This window comes from Haliaeetus albicilla, chromosome 13 (genome assembly GCF_947461875.1).
Source record: "Haliaeetus albicilla chromosome 13, bHalAlb1.1, whole genome shotgun sequence".
NCBI classification, from domain to species: Eukaryota; Metazoa; Chordata; class Aves; order Accipitriformes; family Accipitridae; genus Haliaeetus; species Haliaeetus albicilla.
Genome location: NC_091495.1, coordinates 237931 through 259606, shown reverse-complemented (window position 1 = coordinate 259606; position 21676 = coordinate 237931). Strand labels below are relative to the sequence as shown.

The following is a 21676-nucleotide window of genomic DNA, read 5'->3' as shown; positions in this document are numbered from 1 at the left end:
TCGGTAAAAACTTCCCTCGCCAGCCCCGCTTTACCTCATGAAAAGGCATCCCCTGGCTCCCGCACCCCCCCATCCCCTGCCCGAGCCGCGCGGCAGCACAGCGCCGCCTCAGCTGGGCCCCACCGAGTGGGGCTCTGCGCCTTTCGGGCTGTTTATTGGTGGGATTTTTTTTTAATGTTTTTTTGTCGTCGTTGTTGTTTTTCTCTCACAGGCCCCGAAGCGCCAACGTTGGGAGCAAGGCCAGGGTGGGGTGGTCCTGCCCAGGTGCCTGGGTCCCTCCTCAGGGACACTTGCGCTCCACACACTGCTTGCCCCCCTCCTCGTACTCCTGCTTGGAGATCCACATCTGCTGGAAGGTGCCCTGAGGTGGGGACACACACAGAGAGAGGGGCTGGGGTGGGGTGAGGGACCCAGGCATCCGGGCCCCCTCGTTGGCCCCCCACCCTGTACTCACGAGGGAGGCGAGGATGGAGCCCCCGATCCAGGGGCTGAAGCGCCGCTCCATGGTGCTGTTGCTGGCGATCAGCTTCAGGCGCATGCTCTGGAGTTGGGGGGGGGGGGGGGCAAGGGGGGCAAGGGGGACAACTGGGAACCACTGGGTGTGACTGGGAGAAACTGGGGACCCAGTCTGGGTGTCCGTGTGTCCGCCTCAGCCCCCCGATGTCCCAGAGGAGGATGGGGTCCCTTCTAGCCCCCCACAGATCCTATGGTAGGGGGGTGGAGGTTCCCTGCCACAGATGTCTGGGTCCCCTCCCCAGATGCTTGGGTCCCCCTCAGCACCCCAAAATCCCACGGGAGGGGGGGTCCTGCCCCAAATACCTGGGTCCCTTCCCCAAATGCCTGTGTCCCTCCCAGCCTCCCAGTATCTCCTGGGAGAGTCCCTGCCCCGGATGCCTGGGTCCTCCCCCAGCCCCCGCCCCAGCCCAGAGAGGGGGGGTTCCCTGCCCCGAATGCCTGGGTCCCCCCTTCCCTCACGGGGGGTGTCTTCTGCGAGAGCTCTCGGTTGAGGCGGTCGGTGAAGCCCTGCAGCAGGGTGTTCCCCCCGGTGACAATGACGCTGCCGTAGAGACCCTGGGGAACGACGTCGGGGGGGTGGGGTGTCACCTCCACCCCCCAAAATGTCCCCCCAAGACCCCCCCCCATATCCCCGGGGACTCACCGGTCGGATGTCGATGTCGCACATCCCGATGCTGGTGGTGACCACGTGCCCCACGCCCAGCATCGTGTTCCCTGAGAGGCCCTGGGGGGTGATGTGGTGGGGGTCAAAGGGGTCCCCCAGACCCCCGGGCACCCCCCCCCCAAAACCTCCCCAGACCCCCCCCCCCCCCCAACCTTGACATTGGAGGGATCGAAGAGCCCCTCGGGGATGCGGAGCCGCTCGGCCCCGTAGTCGGTGTTGTAGCCGTTGGGCATCTCGTAGTGAACCGTGGGCATCTGGGCGGCCACCCTGGGGCGGGGGGGGCGAGGGGGGGTTATGGGGTAGGGGGGACCCCAAAAAACCCCCCTGAGCCCCTCCCAAACTTCCCAGCACTCACTGCTCGTCATAGGGGGAGTCAGAGACCTGCAGCACCGAGGCTTGGAAGTCCTGGATCACCTCCTGGGGGGGGGTGGCACAAAGTGGGGGGGTGAACCCAGGCGTCTGGGCACCCCCCAAAAAGGGACCCAGGTGCCCAGGCTCCCCCCCAAAGAGGGATCCAGGCCCACCCCAAAAAGGACCCAGGGCCCCCCCCAAAAGGGACCCAGGTGCCCAGGGCCCCCCCCAAAAGGGACTGGGCCCCCCAAAAAGGTGCCCAGGCCCCCCCCCTCGAAAGGATCCAGGCATCTGGGCACCCCCCAAAAAGGGACCCGGATGTCCAGGCCCCCCCGAAAGGACCCAGGTGTCTGGGCCCCCCAAAAAGGGGATCCAGGGGCCCCCAAAAAAGGACCCAGGTGTCTGGGGCTCCCCTGAAAAAGGGATCTACGTGGCCAGAGCCCCCCCCCCAAAGGACCCAGGCATCTGGGGCCCCCCCAAAAAGGGATCCAGGTGTCTGGGGCTCCCCTGAAAAAGGGATCTGTGTGCCCAGAGCTGCCCCAAAAAGGACCCAGGCATCCAGGACCCCCCAAAAAGGGAACGCAGGTGCCCAGGGCCCCCCCAGAAAAGGACCCAGGCATCCAGGCCCCCCAAAAAGGGACCCAGGCATCCGGGCCCCCCCAAAAAGGACCCACAGGCTGCCAAAAAAGGACCCAGGCATCCAGGCCCCCCCCAGAAAGGGGCCCAGGCATCTGGGGCCCCCCCCCCAAAAAGGACCCAGGTGCCCACGGCCCCCCCCTAAAGGACCCAGGTGTCCAGGGCCCCCCCAAAACGAGACCCAGGTGCCCGGGACCCCCCAGAAAAGGGACCCAGCTGTCCGGGCCCCCCCACTCACGTTGCAGGTGTAGTTGTGCCAGGACTTGGAGACCTGGGGCAGCTTCTCCTTCTTCTTCCAGTTGGGGGGGGCCCCCTCCCGCACCGGCTCCTGGGGGCGGGGTGTCAGTGAGGGGGCAGGGCCTGAGGGGTGGGCCCTGCCCCTGTAGTGGGTGGGGTGAGGATAAGGGGAGGGGGGGAATGCCCTGAAGGGGGTGGAGCCTATGTGCAGGATGTCCCTGAGGGGGGCGGAGCTAGGGGGAAGAGCTGGCCCTAAATGGGTGGAGCTAAGGGGAAGGGCTGGCTCTAAAGGGGTGGAGCTAAGGGATTGGACCACCCCTAAGGGGGTGGGACCTGGGGGAGGCAGGCTGCCCACAAGGGGGCATGGCCTTCATCTTGGGCCACTCCTCATTGGGCAGCGCCCAGGGGTTGTGGGGGAAATGCTGGGGCCGAGCTATGCCTCAAGGGGCGGAGCCTAACGTCTGTGCTTTCTTTCTTTGATAGGCTGATCCGGGAGCATGTGTCCTTCCCTGGCCCCGCCCCTACCTTGGCGGCGATCATGTAGGGTGGCACGATGTCAATGTTCATCTCCTGGAAGAGCTCCCGGCACTGCATGGAGATGAAGTCCCCGGCCAGTGGCGACTTGACGATGCCTACGGGGGCCACTGGTGAGTCACCACCACGAGGACCCTGGCGTCTGGGCCATGCCCCTGCCCCACCTGGCCACACACCCCCCTCCGGTGACCCCACCCCCTTACCTTGCTGGAGGATGTAGCCGTCGTGGACGGGGATGGCGGTGGTGTGGGTGGCCCCGCTGTCCAGCACCAGCCCTGTGCTGCGCCCATTGGCGAAGCTGGGCCGCCACGGTCAAGGGTAACGCTAACGAGGGCGTTTTGCTAACGAGGGGGGAGCCCTACTAACGAGGGGTGGCCCGCTAATGAAGAGCTACTGCCAGTTGTCCCAGTGGGCACCTGCCCAGTCCTCCCTTGAGGCATGAACTCCCGCCCCCAAGCAGATAATCAGCCAGTCAATGGGTTAACGAAGCCCTAATGACCCCTCTAGCAAAACAAAGGCCCCAGCTGCCTGCTAACGAGCCAGCACAGCACTGGCATAGCAACCAACAGCTGTGCCGACAGCTCAGCACCCCACCAGCCACCCACCCAAACACACTCCAGCCAAGCCCTCCTAACCACCCACCCACCCAACTACCCACCCAAATAATGACCTGCCCACCCACCCAACCAAGCGACAACCCAACCAACCATCCCAATCATCCCCCCACCCATAGAACCAACCACCCAACCGACCACTCACGTAACCGACCACTCACGTAACCAACCACCCACCCCTAGACCCACCCACCCACCCACACACCCCTACACCTACCCAACTACCTCTAGACCCACCCAACCAACCACCCGACCACCCCTAGACCCACCCAACCACCCACCCAACTTCCCCCCCACCCACCCAGGGAGGTTGTGCGGAAACCCGGGGAGGGGGTTGGGTCACTGGGGTGGGGGGAGTGACAGCGACAGGTGACACAGATGGGATACGCGGTGAGCACGGCCGTCTTGCAGAGGAAGAAGGCCGGGATGTTGTAGTGCTCGAACATCAGCTCCGTCAGCTTCTCCCTCTTGGCCCGCGTGTTCCACTGAGGGGACATGGGGACACCGTGGGGACACCAGGGGACACCAGGGCACCCCGCCACCACGGGGGGGGGTGTGTGACACGCAGGTTGGGGTGCCACCTACCGGGGCTTCGGACATGAGGACGGGGTGGAGGCCTGGCTCTGACTTGACATGTTTTCCATAGGTGTGGTCCAGGATGGCCTGGAAGCACTCCCAGTCCTCGACTGGGGACACGGGGACGGTGAGTGGGGACACTGGGAGGGGGGACACAGGGCAGGGGGGGGAGGGCGGCAGTCCTAGAGGGAGGTGGTGCTCGATGGGGTGACCGCTAACCCCATGGTGGCCCCTTGAGGTGACCCCCAACCTCCTGGTGACCCCACGAGGTGATCTCCAACCCCGTGGTGACCCCTTGAGGTGACGCCAACCTTCTGGTGGCCTTGCGACGTGACCTCCAACCCCCTGAGATGCTCCCTACGGTTTCCCCGTGGTCCTGCAGAGTGTCCCCTTGCCCGTGTCCTCCCCACCGCGCTGTCCCCATGGTGTCCCCACTCACTCATGCCGTTCTTGAGGGGCGAGAGGACCTCCATGCCCTCGCGGGCCACGTGCAACGCGTTGGTGTCGATGTAATAGACCTTCCCCCCCTTCTTGTCCTTGTCACCGTCCAGCTCCAGGGCCACCTCCTCAGGGGACAGCAGCCCCACCGTGGTGGGGAAGTCCGCCTGCCACCGCCCCGTCACCACCACCGCCATGAGGACACGGCAGGGTGGGGTGGGGGGGACACGGGACACGGCGTGGCCGTGGGGATGGTGATGTTGGCCTGTGGGTGGTGGCCTCAGGGACGCCATGGCCATGTGGGTGTCACCATGATGGTGATGTTGGCGTGGGGGTGGTGGCCTGGGGGACGCCATGGCCATGGGGGTGTCGCTGTTGGGGGACGTTGGGCTGGGGGTGGTGGCCTTGTCCCTCCAGAGGGGACACTGGGGGGGACACACGAGGGGGAGGGGACAACACATGGTGACACCCACCTTGGGACAGTCCTCCCCAGCGTAGCCAGCCCGCACCGAAAAGGAGCCGATGTCGAACACCAGTGCCCCCACCTCATCTGGGGGGGGGACAGACACGGTGATGGTGACACCGGGACCCACCCCACCCATGACACCGGGACCCCCCTCATCCCCTGCACTGCCACCCCTCCCCGTCTCCCGTCGTCCCCCCCCCCATCCTCCCTCCCTCTCTTCCCGCTGTCGTGCCCCTCCTGTCCGGTGGGCCCGCCCCCTCCCGGTGCGGCCCCGCCCCTCCCCGGTCCCCCTCCCTACCGCCGCCGTAGACCCCCCCGCTCATGGCGGCGGCCGCCGGTTCAGCACTGGACAGCGCCCGGCGGCGGGGTGGGCGGAGCCGGCGGGGGACAGCGCAGCCAATCGGCGCCCGCCGTCCTGCGCGCAGGCGGATTGGCCGGCGCGGCAGACAATGAGGGCGGCTTAAAGGGGCAGGCGCACTTTTCTTTTTTTTTAAGGGAGGGGTGGCTGCCCCATTAGTTGCCCCCTCCCTCTCCTCAGCGGGGGGGAGGGGAGCCGGTGTCCGGGACACCCCCGCTTGGGGGTGGAGCAGGCGTCTGTGGCGGGAAAGGCGGGGGCGGCTTGTGGGGGGGGCGTGGCTTAGCTGGGGCCGTGTTGTTCCGGGGAGCGGAATGTAAGCGGTGGCTCCTCCCCCGTGTGGGGGCGTGGCCACCCGCAACCGCGTTATTGGGGGGCGGACCCCTTTGTGTACAGCCCCGCCCACTGCCGCCAGATGGGCGTGGCTTCCCATAAGGGAGGTGTGTGCCTCCACATTAGCCCCGCCCTCCTAATCGAAAGGGGTGGGGCTTTCGCAGGCCACACCTGCCCACCCTACCCCCCCCCCCCCCCCCCCCCGCCGCGGGGACCCACGGAGCCCACGCGGCTGCACCGAGGTTTTTATTGGGGGGGAGAGGGGTATGTACAGGATCTATTCACAGGGGACCGGGGCGGGAGGGGGCCCCCGGATGGGGAGGGGCCTGTAAACATTTTGCCACTCTCAGTAGGAAAAAGGGGGGGGGAGGGGGTGAGCCAGGCCCCTCCCCCACCCCCCTGGGCGGGAGGTAGAGGCTGGGGGTGGGGAGAGGGGAGGGGCTCACCCCTCCTTTTACATTCAACTGTGCCGCCCCCGGTGGGGGAGGGGTCAGCACGTGGGGGGGGGGTGTTCTCCGTCCTTATTGCTGGGAGGGGTGGTTTTTGTCTCTCATAAACCACAAAATCGCTGACTTGGGGGGGAGGGGCGGCACCACCCCGGGTTGTGTTTAAAAAAAAAAACAGTAAATCCCCCCCAAATCGGGCTCCTCCCCCCTGCAACACACTACAAAAGGGGGCGGGGCTGCGGTCCGGGGGCGTGGCCTAAGTTTGCGAGGGGTGGAGGTCTGGCCAGCGGTGGGGGGAGCTTAAGGGGCATGGCCAGCTCGGAAGAGGCGTGACGGCAGCGTGGTCTGCAGGGAGGGGACGGGGCCTGGCTGCCCCCTCGAAGGGGGGGCTGTAAACACGGCCCGGGGTTGGGGAGGTTGTGCAACGAGTCCAGCTCCGCCGTGGGGCAGCTCCAGTGTCCGTAGGGCAGTGCTGGCGCTATGGGGCAGCTCCCACCCCGTCCTGTTCCACCGTGGGGCTGGTGTTTGTCCGTGGGGCGGCTGCAACTCCATCTGTGGGGCAGCTGTGGCCCCCCACCCCCCCTTTTTCCATGGGGCAGCCCTGACCCGTCCGTGGGGCAGCGCCGCGGGGCGGCTCCGACGCTAAAGTGCAGCTGGGTCGGTCGTGTCGGCCGTAAGGTGCTTGGGGGGGCGCCGGAGGGGTGCCATGGGGGAGCCGTGGGGCTCAGTACTCCTTCACCATCTCCACTTCACCCCCAGGGCCATGCAGCGAGTAGCCTGGGGGGGGAGGGGGGCAATAAGGGGGTCAGTGGCCACACCGAGCCCCCCCATCAGCCCCCCCGCCCACACTGAACCCCTCATCACCCCCCCCACCTCACACAGTGCCCCAGAACCCCCCAATCACACCCCAGACCCCCACAGAGCCTCCCAGCACCCCCAACGCCCCACAGCACCCCCCAGCCCCCCAGTATAGCCCATAGCCAGTGCCCCCCCGTACCCAGGATGCTGGGGTCGCTGTGCAGCAGCAGCAGGGGGTGCTGTTTGCCCCTCGCCCCCCCAGCCCCCTCTGGGGGGGGCGGATTCGCCCCGGGGCCGAATGGGCGGAGGGGCAGTGGCCCCGCCCCCAGCCACACCTCCTGCGGGGAGAGGGTGGGGGCGGGGGGACACGGTCAGACACAGATCCTGATGGACCCCCACCCCCCAGCTCCCCACAGAGCACCACAGCCCCCCATAGACTCCCAACAGCCCCTCCCCCGAGATCCCCCACAGCCCCATAGACCCCCCCACAGCCCCCCCTAGTTTCCCCATAGCCCCCCTATATGCCCCCCCCGGACCCCAATACCCCCCCCAAGCCCCCCAGCCTCATGTCCCTCCCTCCAGCTCCCCCCAACCCCCCATCAGAGCCCCAGGAAGAAGAAGATGGTTTTCCCCCCCCCCGGGGTGAAGCAGGGGGTCAGGGACCCCCCACCCCATGTGTCACGCCCCCCGTTCCCCCCCCAACCTGAGGGCTGTGGGGCGGGGCCGTGGGGCAGCTGGGTCTCTCCAGGAGGGGGTGGGGGAAGGGCTGAGCCTCGGGGGGGTCTGCGGGGCGGGGCCAGGCCTCGAAGGGGGGCGGGGCATCCACCCCCAGCACTGGGGGGGGGGGGGAGATCGATTAGGGGGGACCCAGGCATCTGGGGCCCCCCCAGGCCCCATGGCAGAACCCAGCCCCCCACCCCTGGGGGGACACACCCAGATGTCCGGTGTGTCCCCCCGGGGGACACAGGACCCACACCCCAGCGTGGGCTCAAACATCCAGCCTCTCCCCCCAGGCCCATAGGAACCCCCATACCCGGGGCGGCACCCAGGGCCTGCAGCGCTGCCTGGCACCAGTGGGCGAGGGTCTCGGGGGGTGGCGGCAGCCCCTGCAGCAGCTTCAGCAGCGCTGCCTCCTCCATGCCCCTCCCGCACGGCCTGGGGGGGGGACGGGGACATGACACATGGGGGTCAGGTGGGGCTGGGGACACCCCCTGCTGTGGGGCAGGAGTGAGTGTCCCACTGTTTCCTTGGGATCCCCCCATGTGTCCATCCGCCCCCCATCCTGTCTGTCCCCCGCCCCGATCTCCACTTACCCCGGGGGGGGGCCACTGCGGCCGCCCTTGCTGCCACCCCGTCCACTGCGCAGGAGTCCCCCCCTTGCCCCGGTCTCCTCCCAAGCTGGGGGGCTCTTCTCGGGGGGGGGCCACAGCTCCGGCCCCCACGCCGTCCCCACCTGCGGAGGACACACAGACAGTCACCCCATGGGGGGGGGGGGGGGCGGGACATGGGAGATATGGGGGGGACCCCAGTGGAGGGGTCCCCGGGGGAGGGGATTTGCGGTGCTGGGGGGGGTCACTCACAGCCCGGGCTCCCCGCTGCGCCTTGTGGGGGGGCCGCTCGCCATCTGGGGTGGGGGGGGCTTTGGGCAGGGCCCAGTTTTGGGGGGCCCCCCCGGGACCCCCACTCTGCTGCAGCAGCTTCAGCAGCACCTCCTGCTGCCGGCACTGGGGGACACGGCATGCGTCGGGGGGGGGGGACAATGAACACAGACCCCCTGTGACCCCCCCCCAACACCCCTAAAGACCCCTGGCACCCCCCTGGCCACTCCAAGACCCTCCCAGAGACCCCTGGGCCCAGCCAGGACACCCCTAGGGACCCCCAAAACCTTCCTGAGACCCCTAGAGCCCCCACCCAAAGACCCCCAGGACCCTCCTGGGTCCCCCCCCCTCCAAAGACCACCCCCCAACCTGCTTGTGCCGCAGCAGCTCTTCCTTCTGCCGCCGCTTCCGCTGCTCATCCTCCTCCCACCGGGCTCGGAGGTCCTGCAGCTGCAACAGTGCTCAGGGGGGGACACGGACCCCACCCCATGTCCGGGGGGGGCACCCCGGGTGTCCCGGGGGGGGGGGAACGATGACGACACACACCCCCGGTGTCCTCACCTTGAGCTGTAGCTGCAGCTGCTCCAGGATGGGGCTCGGGGGGGGGGAGCCGAGGGGCAGCTCCCACAGCCCCAAATTGCCGCCTGCGGGGGGACATGATATATGGTAAGGGAGGGGGCCACAGCCCCACAGCAGCTGTGGGAACAGCCCCTGCCCCATGGCAGCCCCACTCCCATGCTACACACCCCCAAATCGCTGCCCCCCCTCCCCCCCCAGTGCCCCCCAACTCACCAGGGGGCTGCGATGGGTCCCAGAGCGGCGTCGCCTCCGGCACTGACAGCGACCGCAGCAGGTTGGGTTCCCCTTGCCTGGGCGGGCAGAGTGGACAGTTGGGGACACACACACACACAATATGGACACCCCGGTATCCAGAGGGGGGGGTGTCACAGCGGGGGGGGTCTCACCTGGGTTTCAGGGCCTGCAGTTCCTGCAGCAGAGCCCGCAGCTGCTGCGGCGTCAGCTCGCTGCTTTTCGGGGGAACGGGGCAGGGGGATGGCGGCTGCCTGGGGACATTTTTTGGGGGAGGGGGGTGTGTTAATGAGGGACCCGGGGGTTGGGGGGGGGTCGGGGGGGGTCACACAGGACCCACCGGCCAAGGAGCTGCAGGAATTGCTGCTGCTGGAGCTGCTGGTAAAGAGCCGCCGCTGCTGCCAACTCCTGCTGCTTCTTCAGCCGCTCCTGGTCCAAGTTACCCTGGGGGGGGTCAGGGGTCACAGGGGGTGTTTGGGGGGGGTCCCAGGGAGAGTTGGAGGGGTCGGGAGTAGTTTAGGGGGGTCAGGGGGGTCTGTGAGGGCTCCCAGGGAGTGTTTGAGGGGGTCCCTGTGGTGCTTAAAGGGTGTTTGGGGGGGTCAGAGGGTCTTCTGGGGGGTGGTGAGGGGTGGGGGGGGCTCAGGGGTTACTGAGGGGGGTCTGTGGGGTATTTAGGGGGTCCCTGGCTGCTGCAAGAGCTCCCCCCAACCTATGTATAACTGTGGGGTTCCTCACCCGGAGAACAGATTTGGGGGGGGCGGGGGGGTGTAAATTTGGGGGTGACCTCACCAGCAGGGGGGGTGGGGAGGGTCCAGGGGCGAAGGGGACGCGCCCCCACATCTTGATGACGTCACCGAGGGGCTGGAAAACCTCATCGCAGCCGCGTTTCACCAGCAGCGCCATGGGGAAGTAACCGGCCTGGAACCACTCACCCATCTCCTGGGGGGAGAAAGGGCCTGGGGGGGGGTAAAGGGGGGGGTGGTGGTTTGGGGAGGGGGGTACTGGTTTGGGGGGGGGGAATGTTGGTTTGGGGTGTTCCCCCCCACCCCCAAACCTTGGATTTCCCCCTGGGGGTCTTTGTAGAACCACTTGTGAGCAGCTTGGTGGGCGAGGGGGAGGGGGTCTGGCAGCCGGGGGGGGGCCCGGCCCCCCCCAAACGCTTCTTCCTCCAGGGAGGGCTCCTGTAGCGATGCCACCAGCTTCTCTGCCTCCTGGGGAGGGGGGGGACAGTCGAGGGGGGTCCCCAAAACACCACCCCCCCATTATAATCCCGCCTTACCTGCTGCAAGTGCTTCATCCCCTCCTCATCCTCTGCATCGCCGGCAGGGGGCGGCACCCGGACGCTGGGGTCCTCTGGCAGGGGGAGAAGGGAGTTAAAGGAGGGGGTGTTGGGGGCGTGTTTGGGGGGGGGGCCATACCTGCTGGGGGGGTCGGGGCGTCCTCGGTGGTGGCCGGGGGGGGCTCAGGGGGCAGCGGCGGCTCCTCGGGGGGGTCCTCGGGGGGGGCTGTGGGGAGAATAGGGGTAAGGGGGGCTTGGGGGGTGTGTGGAGCTGTGGGGGGGAGGGTCCTTACCCGGGGGGGGCCCCTCGGGGGGCTGCGGGACCCCACTCTCGCTGGGCGCCGTCTTGGGGTCCTCTGGGAGGGGAGCAAGGGGGGGCTTCTGCGGGGGGAGGGGGTAGCTGGGCTGGACACCTGGGTGTTGTCGTCACCCCCCCCCGCGGTCCCCCCAAAAACCTTGCAGGGTCATTCCCCCCCGCCCCGGGGTCCCCCCCCACGTGTCCCCCCACCCTTGAGAGCCCCCCAAGACACCTGGGTCTCCCTTGAACACCCAACCCCCCCTCCCCCCCCCCCGTTGGGTGCCCCCCCCTCCCTTGGGTGCCCCCCCTCGCACCTTGCTGGGCAGGAAGGCCCCCGAGGCATCGAAGGTTCCCGTCCCCCCCCCCTCCTCCTCCTCCAGGCACCACTCCGGCAGCTCCCGGCGCTCCTCGGGGCCCCCCCGCACCCCCCCCGCCTCCCCCCGCCGCCGCCAGCGGGGGGGCTCTGCGGGGACGGGGGGGGGATGTCACCCAACGGGGGGGTGGGGACATTACCGTGTCCCCGCCCCCCATGTCCCCCTCCTCACCCCCCAACCGTGTCCCCCATCCCCCCCACACTCCCCGCACCCCTCCTGCCCCCCCCCCCCCCCCCCGGATCCCCCAAGGGTTGCGGACATCCCTGTGCCGGCCCCAACATATTCCCCCCCCGCCAAGTTCCTCCTCCCGGGGATCCCCCAAGGGTTGGGGACATCCCTGTGCCCCCCATGTCATCCCCCCCCGTGGTGTCCCCTGACACCTGGGGACATCCCCACGTTCCCCCCTGTCACCCCATGCCCCCCCCATCACCCCATATCCCCCCCCATGGGTCCCCCCCAGGGTTGGGGACATCCCCCTGTGCCCCCCCCCCTCACCGGGGCTGCCCCCCCGCCAGCGCTCCCCTTCGCGGGGGGGGCGGGGCGGCGGGGGGGGGAGGAGGGGGGGTGCGGGTGGCCCCAAGCGCCAGCTGCCCCCCCCTGCCCCCCCCTCTTCAGCCCCTGGCTCCTCCCGCAGTGAACGCCAGTTGGTGCAGTCCGAGCGGGGGGGCTCCTTCCGTGGGGGACCCCCCCCCTCCTCAAAGGGCGCTCGGCCTGGGGGGGGGGGGGGCAGGTTGTGGGGACCCCCCAGCACATCATGGACCCCCCCCCCAGAGAGCTCCCAGCCCCCTATAGCCCCCCCATATCCATCACAGACAGCCCCCCAGACCCCCATAGGACCCCCCCCCCAGTGCCCTCCCAGGTGCCCATGGCCCCCCCGACCACCAGCCCCCCTTGACCTCCCCTTATTGCCCCTCCATGGGACCCCCCCATTGCTGCCCCCCAGCCCTCTTGGAGGCCCCCAGCCCCCCATTGCCCCCCCCCGATCTTTATGACCCACCTCCAGCCCCCCACTGCCCCCCTCTCACCTCCGTCACGCCGTGGGGGCTTCTCAAAGCGCCGCTCACCCCTGTGTCACCCGGGGGCGGGTAGGTCAGATGTTGGGGGGGGCCAGTGACCCCCACCAGCCCCAGGACCCCCCCCATAATCTGTGTCCTCCACTGTCTCTCTGTGCCCCCCCAAGTCCCCCCCGACCCACAAACGCCCCCCCAGCCCCTCATGTCCCCCCCATAAACCCCCCCCAGATCCTCCTCTCCCCCAGCCCCCCCTCCGTGCCCCCCCCCCCGTCCCACCTCTCCTCCCAGCTCTGGCTCCTCAGCACCTCCATGGCGACGAGCCCCCCCTCGGCACGGCCCCGCCCTGGGGGGACACGGGGGGGACACACAGCATTGGGGGGGGGAAATCCAGGGACAATGTAGGGACAGAGACACCCCGGGGGGGCTGTGCAGGCCCACTAGGGACAGGGAGGGGCCCCCGCAGCCCCCCCCCCTTCCCGGGGGACGCCCTGGGGACGCGTGTGTCGTGGGGGGGTGTGTGTGTTGTGTGTCCCCCCTCATACCTCGGCTGCGGGTGCCAGCGCGGCCCCGGGGGCCCCCGGCTGCCGGCCCTCCCCCGGCGCGGCCCATCAGGCGCAGGACGGCCACGCTGTTCACCGACAGCGAGAAGTTCCGCTGGGGGGGGACACACAACACGGGGGGGTCACAACCAGCACGGGGGGGGGGATACCCCCCCAGGGGCACAACGACCCCCCCCACGGGGGCAAAAACGCCCCCGCAGGGGCACCAACCACCCTGGGGGGGGTCTCTCTGCCCTGGGACAGCCCTGGGGGGGGGGGGGCACAGGGTGTGTGCCCCCCCCAGCCATTAATTACCGCCCCCCGGGGCGCGAGTGACACCTCCCCCACCTGCTCCTCCTGGGTGAGGGGCAGCAGCGCCAGGGGGGGCAGCGGCTCCTCCTGGGCGATGGCGGCGAATTCCCGCTCCTGGATCTCCTGGGGGGCCTGGGGGGGGGGGGGGCACAGGGAGGGGTGTGGGGACCCCCCCGGCGTCCCCGTGCCCCCCCCCAGGTCCCTGCAACGTCCCCATCTGCCCCCAGATCTCCTGTGTGTCATCCTCCCCCCCGCACTCCCCCGCCATGTGCCCCCCCGATGTCCCCAGCTCTCCTGAGTCCCCCCCCCCGTGTCGTCCCCCCCCCGTCCCCACCTTGTCACCGGGGACGTACAGCGCCAGCATCTCCTCCCGCCCGTAGCGGTTCTCCGCCAGCCGGTACCGGGGCAGCGCCGGGGATGGGGGGGGCGAGGTCACGACGCCGACACCGCCACCCCCCCCCGAGAGCGCCCGCAGCCTGCGGGGGGGGGACACGGACATGACACAGGGAACAGGACACTGCGGAGGGGGTGACCCCCCCGGCCCCGCACTCACCACTCGGGACCGAAGTTGAGGGTCTCGGCCGCCATCGCCAGGATCGGGCCCTGGGGGGGTGGTCCTGGGGTGTGGGGGGAAGGGGTTCAGCCCCCAACTGCCCCCCCGCACTCCTAATGCCCCCCCGAACGCCCAACTGCCCCTGGGACCCCCCCAGGACCCCCAACTGCCCCCCAGGACTCCCAGCTCACCCAGGGAAGGTCTTGGGGGGGGTGACGACGATCCCGGGTCAGCGGCCCTGCTGGTCCCAGCCCCTCCCCCCGGACGGCGGGGGTCATGACCCGGGAAGGGGGACATCCGGGGTCATGACCTGGGTGTGGAGGGGGCGCGTCGTCATGGCAACGTGGGGGTCGGGGGTCTCCGTGGAAACGGGGGGGGTCCTGGTCACCATGGCGACAGGGCCGGGGAGGGGCTTCTACGATCGCCGTGGCAACGGGTCTAGAAGGGGCGTGTCCCCAGTCGCCAAGGCAACCGGCCTGGTTGGGGAGATCCCCTGGTTTCCATAGCAGCAACCCGAGGAAAGTAAAGGGTTTCTATGGCAACCGGGGGGGAAACGGATCCAGTGTCACCATGGCAACGGGGGAAACCCACGGAGGCTCCATGGCGACGGGAGGGCGGGGCCCGGCGGAGAGAGGCGGGGCGAGGGGTGGGGTGGGGCCGCGGCTCGAGGTTTCCATGGCGACCGTCCCGCCCCCCCCCCTTCCCCTCCCCCCGCCCCGCCCCCCCTTACCGGCGACCGGGGGGGTCCCGGGGGGGGGGGATCCCGGGGCGAGGGGGGGGGCGGCGGGTCCCGCTCTCGCCGCTGCCGCCGCCGCGTCGCTGCTTGTTTGTGTCGGGGGCCAAGATGGCGGTTCCGCGCTGCGTCACGTGATGGGGACGGAGGGGGGCGTGGTGGTCCGCGCGCGGCGGGGGGGCGGGGCGTGTCCGCGTCACGTGACTTTCAGGCCCGCCCCGCCGGGGCGGGTTCCTAAAGCAGGGGCGTGGCTTTCTGCGAGAGGAGGCGGGGTTTGGGGAGGGGGCGGGACCGCGTCCCCGGAAGCGGAAGCGGCGGCGGTGGCGGAGGGGACGCGGCGAGGTGCGTGCGGGGGGGTGGGGTGTCTGGGGGGGGCTTGTGGGGCTCTGGGAGATCTATGGGGCTGCTGGGGACTCGGGGGGGGTCTGCGGGGCTTGTGGGGGGCGTCTGTGGTGCTCCATGGGGGATCCATGGGGGCCTATGGGAGATCTGTGTGGAGCTATGGGGTCTGGGGGGCTCCCTGGAGGTGGGGGAAGCTCGGGGGGGGGGTTCTGGGGGACTCCTGGGATTCTCTTGGGCTTGGGAGGTGTTATAGGGACCTAGGTGGTGTTATGGGGGTCCCTGGGGTGGTTGGGGGTGTTGGGGGGGCCAGGAGGAATCCCTGGGGGGTGTAATGGGTGTTTGGGGGGGCCTACGGGGGGCTATAGGGGTCTACAGTGGTTTTGGGGGGGCTGCGGGGATCCCCAGGACCCCCCCTGTGTCCCTGACCTCCCCATGTCGTGTCCCCACCCCAGAATGTCCTCGGGACACACGGCAGCACCGTCAGCGGCACCGGGGGGGTCACCGGGGAAGGGGGGAGCCGACCGCCGCCGCCGTCGGGGCCCAGCCCCCCGCCCCCCCTCCATCACCCCCCTCTCCATCGCCACCGCCACCCCCCCCGGAACCGGAGCCGACGTTTTCGTGACAGCGCGGACAGATTTCCGAGCTCAACTCCGACGTTGCCAACGTCTCCTGGCTCCAGGGGCGCCCGGGGGAGTTGGGGGATCTCGGGGGGGTCCCCCCGTCGTCCCCCCCGGGGAATTACGCCTCCACGGGCTGGGCCTGGCCGTCCCCCGCACCATCAACCTGGCCCTGCAGCTGCAGGCTGGGGCTCCCGGCGCCCTTCGGCTTCACGCCAGCACCTCCTCCGTCACCCTGCCCCCCCTCGCCACCCCCCGCTGCCGCCGGGGACCCCCGCTGGGCCGGGGTGTGGGTGAGGAGGAAGAGGTAGAAGGGTTGGAGGAGGAGGAGGAGGAAGACGGGGACGGAGCATCCCCCCGCCTCCGTCATAACTCGGCCATCCATATCAGGGTGTGCCGAGAAGCCCCCTGCGCTTGAGGTGAGGGCGCCCCGGGGTGTTGGGGGGCACCCCAGGCGTTGTGGGGTCTGTTGTCTGCGAGGGGGGGTACCTAAAACACCCTGGGGCACCCCAAAATGGTCTTGAGAGGTCCTGGAGCATCACAGGGTTTGTCACCTGGGGGGGGTACCCCAAAATGTCTCGTTGCCCCCCCCCAAGACACCCCAGAGCATCGCAGGGTCCATTGTGTGCGAGGAGACACCCCGAAACGCCCTGGGGCACCCCGCGGGGGGGCTGGGAGGCCTTGGGGCATCATGGGTCCCTCATCAGCGTCCAAATGCCACCACGAGCTACCGGGAAGCACCACGAGGAGGGGCCACCAACGAGCCGCCAAGATGCCACTAACGAGCTGGGGCCACCGGTGAGGCGGGGCCACCATCAGCTGGAGCCAGCAATGAGCCAGGGCCACCATGAGCCACCGTGACCCACCATGAGCTGGGGCCGCTGTGAGTTAGAACCATCAACGAGCCACCAAGATGCCACCACGAGCCAGGGCCACCATGAGCTGGAGCCACCAAGATGCCACCAAGCTGGGGCCACCACAGCCCACCATGACCCACCGTGACCTGGGGCCACCGTGAGTTAGAACCATCAACGGGCCACCATGAGCCACCATGGGCCACCACGACCTGAGGCCACCAAGACCCTTGATAACACCACCCCCCCCCAAAGGACCTGTTCAGCCCCTCATGTCCCCCCCCAAGTGGACCCAAGCAGTCAGGGGGGGATACCCAGACATCTGGAACTTTGGGGGGGGACCCCAATAAAGATGGTGGCAGCAGTGACGTTTTGGGGCTTCCTTGGGGGGGGGGGAAGAGGGGGGGTGTGGGACACGGGCTTCCTCCGCGTCACCGCTGACCTTTGGGGCAGGAAACCCCCTTCCCTCCCCCGCAACGGACCCAGGCATCTGGGGGCGGGGCGGGGGGGGAAGATGTGGATGTGCAGGAGGGACCCAGGTTTCAGGGGATGGGGGGGGCTCAGGTGTTGGGCCCATAATGCCCAGGGGAAGCCAGCTGTTGGGGGGATGACGACCTCAGGTGTTTGGGGTGTCGCATCTGGGGGGACCCAGGTGTCGGGGGGGTCATGCAGGCATCTGGGCCCCCTTTACTGGGCAGAACGTGGACATTGGGGGGGGGGGGGGGGAGTCCCTTGTTCAGGGGGGACCCAGGTGTCTGCAGGGGGGACACCCAGGCGTCCGGGTGGCAGAGGGCCATATATCCCCCACTGCCCCCCCCACCCCAACCGCCCCCGGTCGCCCTTTGGCCCCGCTGGCGCCGCGGGGACCTGACCCCGGGGCCTGGCCGTGCCGAACCGCACGTACGGCCTGGCAGGGGGCCGGCCGGACGCCCGCGTGCATGTGTCCCCCCACCGGGGGACACCGGGGTCCCCTCCCCGCCGCTGCGGTGGGGGGACACCTCCCCCACCCCTTTCCTCGGCGTGACATCCCCACCGCCGTGGGCTGGGTGCCGGGGTCCCTGCGTGTCCACCCCCGGGGCCACGGTGGCGCCAGCGGCCGGTGGCCGCGACGGTGACGGTGACGCTGCCCCATTGTTCGGCCGCTTCCTCAGGTCACAGCCACCCCCCCGTGGGGGGGGGGGGGGTGTGTCCCCGCCGCTGACGAGGGGACCCAGGTGTCCAGGGTCCTGGATCCTGGCGCGTCACCGTGTCCCCACGTCACCCTGTGCCACCGTGGTCCCGCGGCCCTGGCCCTGCGTGTGGCATTCCCATCCCTGTCCCTGTGTCCTCATCCTGAGGATTGCCCGTGTCCCTGTCCCCATGTCCCTACACCCATGTCCCCAGCCCTATGTCCCTGTCCCCATGTCCTCATCCCTGGGATTGCCTGTGTCCCTATTCCCACATCCCTATTACCATATCCCTGTCCCCATGTTTGTGTCCTCATCCCTGTCCTCATGGCCTTGTGGCCCCATGGCCCTGTCCCTGTCCCCATGTTGGTGTCCCTGTCCCCATGTCCTCAACCCCAGGATTGCCCATGTCCACATCCCTATGCCTGTGTCCCTTATTGCTATGTCCGTGTACACATGTCCGTGTCCCCATCCCTGTCCCTATATTCCCCGGCCCCAGTGTCCCCATGTCCCAGTTCCTGTCCCCATGTCGGTGTCCCTGTCCCCGTGTCCCCATCCCTGTCCCCATCCTCACGCCTGTGTCTTTGTCCCTACGTCCTCCTGTGCACGTCCCATCCTGGTGTCCCCGTCCCTGTCCCTTTGCATCCCTGTGTTCCTGTCCCCGTGTCACATCCCCCTGGTCCCCGTGCCCATGTCCCCGTATCCCAGTCCTCGTCCCTGTGCCTGCGTGCGCATCCCCGTGTCCCTGTCCCCGTCCCTGTCCCTCCATCCCTCTGTCCCTGTCCTTGTGGCCTTTGCCCATCCCCACATCCCCCTCCCTGTCCCCCCGTGCCCACGTCCATGACCCTGTCCCTGCGTCCCCATCTGCACATCCCAGTCCCCCACCTCTTTGCCGTCCTTCCATCCTCGTCCCCACATCACGTCCCCACATCCCTGTTCTCCCATCCCCACGTCCGATGCTGTCCCCGTGACCCCGTCCCTGTGTCCCCCTCCCCGTGTCCCTGTCCCCAATCCCATGTCCCTTCACCGTGTCCATGTCCCCAACTCGGGCCCCTCAACCCTGTCCCCCATCCCTGTCCCCCCATCTCCATGTCCCTACCACATCCCGACGTCCCTGTCCCCGTCCCCCCATCGCTGTCCCCAACCCGCATCTCCGTGTCCCCACATCCCCGTCCCCCCCGCCCCACTGCCCGTGCCCCCCCCCGCCCGTCCCCCCATCCCCGTCTCCCCAACTCCGTCCCCCCCATCCCCACGTCTCCGTGCCCACATCCCCGTCCCCACGTGTCCCCCCCGCGTGTCCCCCCCGCCATCCCGGCGCCGTCCCCGCATGGCCGGGGAGGGGGGTGGCCCGTGGCCAGGGGCCGACGTGCGGCGGCCGGCGCGGCCTTTTCCTCGACGGCCGAACCTTGGGGGGGGGACGGGGACGGGAAAACCCCCCCCCAAGGGCCCTTCCGGCCCCGCGGCCCCTCGGATCAAACATTAACCGGGGACGGGGACGGGGGGACGCGGCGACGGGGACGGCCACAGGCCCGGGGCCACCCAGGGACCCCCCCCGTGCCATGAGCAGCCAGCGATGGGGGCGATGGGGGCGGTGGGTGAGTAAAGGGGGGGGGGTGTTGGACACCCGGGTCCCCTTCTGGGGTGGGGGGTCCCACTGGTGGGTGACGGTGTGTGTGGGGATGGGGCATCCTGGGAAGTAGGTGGTGGGAGGGGACCCGGCCGTCCGGGGGGGGGGGTTCCAGGTGTCCGGGGGGGGTCCCAGGCATCTGAGCACCCCCCCATTACAGCGGGGAGGGGGTTCACCCTCAGCCCCTCCATCCCAGTCCTCCTCCCCGCCTTCCCCAGTGCCCCCAGCCTCCTCTCCCAGTGCTCCCAGTGCAGGGGGGGGGGGGGGGGTGCTGGATGGGGGGTAGGACCTAGAGCATCCCCATCCCCAGCGCAGCTTCTGGGGGGGCTGTTGGGGGTCCCTGACCCCCTCTCGTCCTCCCCCCCCCCAGGGCTGTGTGCGCTGGTGCTGATGCTCTTGGGGGTCCCGGGGCGCCCCGACGGCCCCCCCTCGCTCTGTGACCGCCGAGTGATGGAGAGGTTCATCCTGGAGGCCCGTGACGCCGAGAGGGGGCTGGTGAGGGGGGGACGGGGGGGGACGGGGACACAGGGGGGGCGACACAGGGAGGAGGGACAGGCACCCCCTCGGGGGCTTGGGGACACCGTAGGGGGGGGCACAGGGACCCCCTGGGGTGGCCCTGGGGGCTGGGGGGGGGGCGTGGGGACACTGGGGGGCGGGACACAGGGACCCCCTGGGGGGAGGGTGGCCATGGGGGACTTGGGGACACTGTGGGGCCAGCGTGGGTGGGTGGCAGCGTCCACGTCCCGTCGCCCCCCCCCAGGCCAGCTGCGGCCCCCCCTGTGACCTGCCCGAGGCGGTGGCCGTCCCCGACCCCGGCGTCAACTTCAACGACTGGCAGCGGATGGATGTGAGTGGGGAAACGGGGCGAAACCGGGCAAAACGGGGGGGGAATGGGGCGAAATGGGGAGAGATGGGGAAACCAGGGGAAAACTGGGCAAAATGGGGAGAAATGGGGGGGAAATGAGGCAAAATGGGGAGAGATGGGGAAACAGGGGGAAACCTGGGCAAAATGTGGAGAAAGGGGGTGAAACGGGGGAATATTGGGCAAAAATGGGGAGAAAGGGTGGGAAATGCGGTGAATTAGGGAGAAATGGGGCGAAACAGGGAGGAAGGGATGCGGAGAACGGGGGTAAACTGGGGTGAACTGGGGGGGGTGACGGGGGGGTCCCCAGCGGTGGTGGTTGTCCCGGGGTGCCCCTGGGTGCCCCCCCATCCCCGTGTCCCTGGGTGACCCCCAGGTCCCCCCCTTCCCCACGCCCCCCCCCGATGTCCTTGTACGACCCCCTGTGACCCTCCCCGTGTCCCCACATCCCGTCCCCCCGTGACCCCCCGTCCCTGCCCGCAGGCGGGGGCGCGGGCGCGCGAGGTGGGGGGGGGGCAGGCGGTGCTGGTGGCCGCCATCCTGCGGGCGCGGGAGCTGCTGCCGGACCCCCGCCTGCGCCCCACCCTCGACCGGGCCTACAGCGCGGCCCGCAGCCTGGCCCGCCTGCTGCGGGGGGTCCCCACCCCGGTATGGGGGGGCTTGGGGGGGTGGGGGTCCCCCTCCCAGGATGGGGAGGGGAGGGGGGCTGGGGGGGCCCCGGGTGGGTCCCTGCCCTGGTATGGGGGGCTGGGGGCGGGAATAAGGGGGGATGGAGGGGGGGTCTGCCCTGGAATGGGGGCTGGGGGGGGTCCCTATCATGGGATGGGGGTGCCGGGAGGAGCCGGGGGGGGGAGGGAAATGGGGGCGAGGGGGGGGAATGGGGGGTCCCCACCCTGGTTTGGTGGTTCCTGGAGGGGGATGGGAATGGGGGGGAAATTGGGGTCTCCTCTCTGGTATGGGGCGGGGGGGAGGGGCAACAGAGGCTCCTGGGGAGCCGTGGGGCCCTGACCCCCCCTCCCCTCTGCCGCTGTCCCCCCCAGGACCCCCCCCGAGCCGACCCCCCCCCCAGGTTGCGGGTGCGGACCCTGGCCCGGCTGCTGGGGGTGCACAGCAGCTTCCTCCGCGGGAAGGTCCGGCTCTTCCTCGCCGACGCCTGTCGACGATGACAGACAGCTGTCAATCATCCATCCGCACACGCACACACACCCCCCCCGCCTCGTTCCCTGCTTCCCCCCACCCTGCGGACCCTCCCCCCGGCACGTTGGACGTACCGGCAGGTGATTGACAGCTGTCAATCATCCTCCTCCCGCCTGAGCGACCCGGTTGATTGACAGCTGCCCGTCACAGGCACGCCCAGGCCCTGTGGGCGATCGATTGACAGCTGTCACTCAGGGGAGACGCAGCCCCCCCACACACTCCCCACCCGGGGGGGGGGGCAACACCCCCCTCTCCCCCCCCAACTAACTTAATGCAAACACGAGAGTATTTATCTGAGCCGTGCCTCCGCCTCTTCTCAGCCCAGATGCTGGGGACCCCCCCAACCCCCCCCAGGACCCCCCCAGGATACCCCACCCCCAGGGATCCCAATGAGACCCCCCCCAGGACACCCCCCCCTTCCAGGGATCCCAGTGACACCCCCCAAATCCCCCCCCCCCAGACACATTGGTCCCCCCCCACCCCCTCTGGGACCCCCCCAGGACACCCCCCCCCCATGGATCCCAATGACACACATACA

At 69.5% G+C, this 21676-nt stretch overlaps 4 protein-coding genes across 6 annotated transcripts; 2 read left to right on the top strand and 2 right to left on the bottom strand.

Annotated features, from left to right (window-relative positions):
* Positions 1 to 5436, bottom strand: ACTL6B (actin like 6B). Its single transcript, XM_069799697.1, has 14 exons — positions 5331 to 5436; positions 5040 to 5116; positions 4568 to 4733; positions 4138 to 4238; positions 3940 to 4037; positions 3142 to 3236; positions 2930 to 3036; positions 2406 to 2495; positions 1536 to 1597; positions 1333 to 1447; positions 1160 to 1240; positions 976 to 1071; positions 455 to 541; positions 1 to 361 (listed from the first exon to the last, which is right to left on the bottom strand). The coding sequence occupies exons 1-14, from the start codon at positions 5353 to 5355 to the stop codon at positions 281 to 283; spliced, it is 1281 nt and encodes a 426-aa protein (XP_069655798.1). The 5' UTR covers positions 5356 to 5436; the 3' UTR covers positions 1 to 280.
* Positions 3174 to 16650, top strand: POP7 (POP7 homolog, ribonuclease P/MRP subunit). Its single transcript, XM_069801300.1, has 3 exons — positions 3174 to 3256; positions 4199 to 4255; positions 15268 to 16650. Exons 1-3 carry the CDS (start codon positions 3174 to 3176, stop codon positions 15848 to 15850), a joined length of 723 nt encoding a protein of 240 aa, XP_069657401.1. The 3' UTR covers positions 15851 to 16650.
* GIGYF1 (GRB10 interacting GYF protein 1) lies at positions 6296 to 14590 on the bottom strand. Of its 2 annotated transcripts, none has more exons than XM_069799696.1 (25): positions 14471 to 14590; positions 13741 to 13804; positions 13522 to 13663; positions 13224 to 13319; positions 12879 to 12990; positions 12613 to 12679; positions 12349 to 12389; positions 11819 to 12034; positions 11264 to 11412; positions 10945 to 11032; positions 10791 to 10877; positions 10652 to 10725; positions 10427 to 10583; positions 10162 to 10328; positions 9713 to 9816; positions 9528 to 9626; positions 9355 to 9431; positions 9100 to 9206; positions 8932 to 8985; positions 8545 to 8688; positions 8278 to 8417; positions 7998 to 8119; positions 7668 to 7798; positions 7164 to 7302; positions 6296 to 6943 (listed from the first exon to the last, which is right to left on the bottom strand). In XM_069799696.1, exons 2-25 carry the CDS (start codon positions 13773 to 13775, stop codon positions 6891 to 6893), a joined length of 2601 nt encoding a protein of 866 aa, XP_069655797.1. In that variant the 5' UTR covers positions 13776 to 13804; positions 14471 to 14590; the 3' UTR covers positions 6296 to 6890. The 2 variants fall into 2 exon arrangements, with proteins under 2 accessions (XP_069655797.1, XP_069655796.1); XM_069799695.1 differs by having other exon boundaries at positions 8932 to 9012; positions 9124 to 9206; positions 14471 to 14589.
* A 2088-nt stretch (positions 16651 to 18738) lies between the features above and the next one.
* Positions 18739 to 21435, top strand: EPO (erythropoietin). Of its 2 annotated transcripts, XM_069801335.1 has the most exons (5): positions 18749 to 19047; positions 19450 to 19574; positions 19840 to 19926; positions 20425 to 20589; positions 20982 to 21435. In XM_069801335.1, exons 1-5 carry the CDS (start codon positions 19026 to 19028, stop codon positions 21105 to 21107), a joined length of 525 nt encoding a protein of 174 aa, XP_069657436.1. In that variant the 5' UTR covers positions 18749 to 19025; the 3' UTR covers positions 21108 to 21435. The 2 variants fall into 2 exon arrangements, with proteins under 2 accessions (XP_069657437.1, XP_069657436.1); XM_069801336.1 differs by lacking the exon at positions 20425 to 20589 and having other exon boundaries at positions 18739 to 19047; positions 21011 to 21435.
* Positions 21436 to 21676: the final 241 nt, after the last annotated feature.